The sequence below is a fragment of the Phoenix dactylifera genome, chromosome 15 (assembly GCF_051530095.1).
Source record: "Phoenix dactylifera cultivar Ajwa chromosome 15, Ajwa_hap1_PhDact_Kaust_v1.1, whole genome shotgun sequence".
NCBI lineage: Eukaryota > Viridiplantae > Streptophyta > Magnoliopsida > Arecales > Arecaceae > Phoenix > Phoenix dactylifera.
The window spans coordinates 22,649,911-22,653,983 of NC_143204.1; the positions used below are offsets into that span (position 1 = coordinate 22,649,911).

At 43.5% G+C, this 4,073-nt stretch overlaps 1 protein-coding gene across 1 annotated transcript; it reads left to right on the forward strand.

Moving 5' to 3' along the window:
• Nucleotides 1-897: 897 nt before the first annotated feature.
• Nucleotides 898-2,146, forward strand: LOC103716305 (uncharacterized). Its single transcript, XM_008804247.5, has 2 exons — nucleotides 898-1,285; nucleotides 1,384-2,146. The coding sequence occupies exons 1-2, from the start codon at nucleotides 1,113-1,115 to the stop codon at nucleotides 1,778-1,780; spliced, it is 570 nt and encodes a 189-aa protein (XP_008802469.3). The 5' UTR covers nucleotides 898-1,112; the 3' UTR covers nucleotides 1,781-2,146.
• Nucleotides 2,147-4,073: the final 1,927 nt, after the last annotated feature.

The window sequence follows — 4,073 nt, forward strand, 5'->3', positions numbered from 1 at the left end:
ACTGCATGCACTAATACGGCCTTGCACGCAACTAAAATGGCTGCTGGTTTATGTAATAATGCATTGAGATGCAGACTTGTTTGTTGATAAACCAAGAGCATAACGTGTGTGAACAGATGAGCGCCCCCATCTGCCAAGGCTCTGACTCACTGAATCAAAATCCGACACGTTACCAATGACCCCCAGCCCCTACCCAGTCCTCTTACGTGTCTACTTGCCTATAGTGGATAAAGCCTGCCCTACCTTCCCAGGCGCAGCGGGAACGTGTTGCATCTTTCGCGTGAAAAAAATAGGAACTCCTTCCTTCGCACCTCTTGGCTATCTCAAAGTAAATTTCGATGGTGCGGCGCACGCCAGATCTCACAGTGGTCGGAGCAGAGTTGCAGGCAGCATGGGAGGGTATATCATATGCGTGGCAAGTGCTTGGTGTGGAGTGGGTATGCCTCGAGAAAAATTCTTCTGTGGTTGTCGATTGGCTTCGAGGGACGGATCGGTTTGAGGATGGTCATCCCCTCATTCGGAAGATCCGTAGCGGTTGATGGGTGATGTTCAAATAAGACATGCGTTTAGAGAGGTGAACATGGCTGCAGACTGAGTCGCCTTCTTTGTGCTCGATTAAATGAAATGAGTAGCTGTTTTTACTATATATTAAAAAAAATACTCCTTTCTTTGCACGGATCCACCGTTGGATCATCCACCGGTAGCATTGGGATCTGTGTAGGCGGAGTAGAGAGCGCTGTGAGAGCCGTACGATGGATGATCTACGCGCAAAGGGGAATCCTTGTTCAGCGCGAAAGATCCAACCCGTCGGTGGCGCCCCGCCTTCCTGAGAAAGCGCAGAGCACCAGTACGGCAATGGGGCGAGAGCTGACATCCCCATGGACCCCACCGCCAGCGTCCAATGCCAGTGCCTTTTGCTGACGTCGCACCCGCATCCCCGCCAATTAAGCACTTAAAAGCATTAAGGGCTTAGAACGAGAAAGATTGTTGTATCGACAAAATAGAACGGAAAGATGAGAGTTGGAGTGGGAGAGACCGAGAAGAGCAGGAATTTGAGTTGAAATCGAGGATCTTCCCAAAATTGGACCCGGTTGCATCCTATAATTGCGAGGATGGAGAATTCCCTCGTCGAAGAGGAGATCACAAGAAGTCGGCGGCCAAAGACGAGAGCGAGAGCGAAGCCTCCGCCGTCTGGAAGGGGCAGAGATAGCCGAATCGAATCCGTATCTCCGCCCGGTCTCGTGTCATCTTTCGAAAAAAATCGTGAGGAAAGCCTCAGGAATCGGTACGTTTCTAAAACTCGGGATGGAAAGAGCTTAGATATAGACCGAGTGATTTCTCTAGGTTGTTGTTTGATTTGGATGTTTCTGAGTTTGTCCTCAGGTCGGCGATGGTGATGAGCGTGGACCCGGCGGCGGGAGAGGTGGAGGTGGCGACGTGCGAGTTCTGCGGGCTGACGGAGGACTGTACCCAGGCGTACATCGCGCGGGTGCGGGAGAGGTACGGGGGGTTGTGGGTGTGCGGCCTCTGCAGGGTGGCGGTGGAGGAGGAGATCGAGCGGTCGGGGCGGCGGATGTCGAAGGAGGAGGCGATGACCCGGCACGCGAGCTTCTTGCGGAACTTCTGGGACGCCGCCGCGTCGCCGGTCAACCCGACGCATCTCCTCATCGCCGCCCTCCGGCGGCTCCTCCGCCGGATCCTTGACTCGCCGCGGACACCCGACGGCCCGCACCGGTGGGTGGAGGTCGCCGGCGCCGCCCTCGCCCGCTCCGGAAGATGATTCAACTTTCAAGATTAAGATACCGGTGAATGGAATGTTTTATGAAAAAAAAAAATAGTTCTTGTTCTCTTGTCAGTACCTCTAGTTTATGGTTAGACTTTCATCTTTTAATAAAATTTAGTTCTTTTGAGAGTTAGAGTTTCATATTTTAAGAAATTTTAGTTCTTTTGAGACTCAATTCTCTTACCTTCTACTTGGAAGAATTCTATTTTCGAATTGGGGGTGAAGATTTTTTGACAGTGTGCTGAAAGCATGAAGTAAGAGGCAAAGCGATGGAGTTTGAGACATGGAGCACTGGAGCAATAAAAAAGAACAGAGCTAAGAAAAACTCAGAAAGAGAATAGATTGCCAATGAGAGTTTTTTTTTTTTTTTTCCAATGCTGGCACTCATCTTGGAGTTTTCCAATGTGTTTGCTGCTGCTGCTTGGTGATGATCAACTTGGTTCAGAAAAATTAAAAAAGGAGAAAAAAGCTGCAGATTAGCTTTACATGGTCTCCTTGTAGAGGTGATTAAGATATTTAATCAAGTGATTGATATAAGATGAAGCTAAAATTCTTATATTGGAGACTAAATCCTCTGTTTAGTAGTTAAGTACAAATCATTGGACATAGAGATTAGGATATTGGGCTTGATATATGTTGGTTTCAAATATTCATGGGGCCAATTACATATCACACATTGAGATATATCGATGTATATCATATGGCATGCACGTTTCATTTGCAACACCTCAATTGTTGGGAGGCATTCCATATTTGGTTGTGGCTGAGGCTCTCCGTAAACCCTAATCATTTAGAAAAGAAGATTTCTCCATGGTTGCTCTTAACTAAAAGTATCGTCGGTAAAGTTCTGTCATCGAACACACAGATTCACAATTTGATCCCCACATGTTCCTCGTTTATTTCATGATATTTTATTTTCAAATTCTATAGGATGTATTCATATTAGAATGGTATGATTTTTTCATTCTATCAAAAAAAAAAAAAAAAAGATTTCAAAAGAAGATATAAACTGTCTATGCTTTCATAACCTATGATATCCAATAACGCCTCTCTCTTTCCAAAGTAGTCGGCAGTGATTAACATCTTGCCTCCTTAAGCCAACAAAAAATATTTGTTCAATAATCTAGTAAGCACCTTTTGTCATTGCATTCAAAAGCAGCAGTTCCCAAGCCTAGGTAACCTCTGTATTTGAAATTGATTTACCAAACCTAATCATATTAACCTACTACAATGTTCTCATTTTTGCTCCAAGTAAATCCCCACTTCATTAGGGATAATGCAAGGAAAATAAAGCTACCTTGTGACTCATCATGCAATCATTATTAACTAAACAATCCAATCATCCCTAGCTCATGTTAGTTAAAAATCCTGTCAGTCAATCTCTATTTGTCAATGCCTTGATCCTCAATTATTCCAAAATTATCACAAACCACATACCATGGTCTTCATTCATAAATACATGGAGTAGTCTGAGTGGTTGCAATTTGCACCGAGTAATTCCTTTTGAATGTCCCATTGATGGATCCACGTCAGCATGGGACCCACTTGATGTAGATACGAAAACCTTCCCCTTGGACATGTATCCATTATTATATGTGGCGGTCCTCGCGTAATAATGGGGATTTATTTCATTCGGAAGACGGACTTCAAACCTTCTAAGTTCCAACTACGTTCAAAAGAACCGCATCCAGCTTTTATGATCGTATCATTAATGCCACTGGTGAATTAATTGAGTTTCTAAAGATGAGCTATTCTACTGATCATTTCACGAGACTATGACTATCTAAGTTTTTGAGATCTTTTAAGTGTGAAGCTAATTTGAGTTAGTTCCGAGACATAAAGAATTTTGGTTTCTTATCTCACTAGGCATGTTTCCAAAAACTTTTCTTGGTGAAAGCTATATGCAAAACCATGTCATTGGTCAATCTTATATAAACATTTTCAAGATTTAATTGAGAGGATGTTTCAAACCATCAAGCTAGTAGTTGGCTGGAGGTTGGAGGTGAGATGATTGAAGTGGTAATGAAACTTGAGAGATGTTTGATTAGCGCTATGTTAAATTTCACAAGTAGCATTTGAGGTTGCAGGTAATAATATGATTGAACTCATACTACTTTTTAAACTCGTGGCTGCCAAGTCTGCAAAGCTTGATTCTTTCGTTCATGTCATGTATAATAGGAATTATCTGTTCAAAAATTAGGACCTGTTTGCTACTGCTGTTGTTTTTCAAGTTTTTGTTTCCCATGAATTAGTGACATACTTCATAGAGCTTGATTTTGGAGACAACATT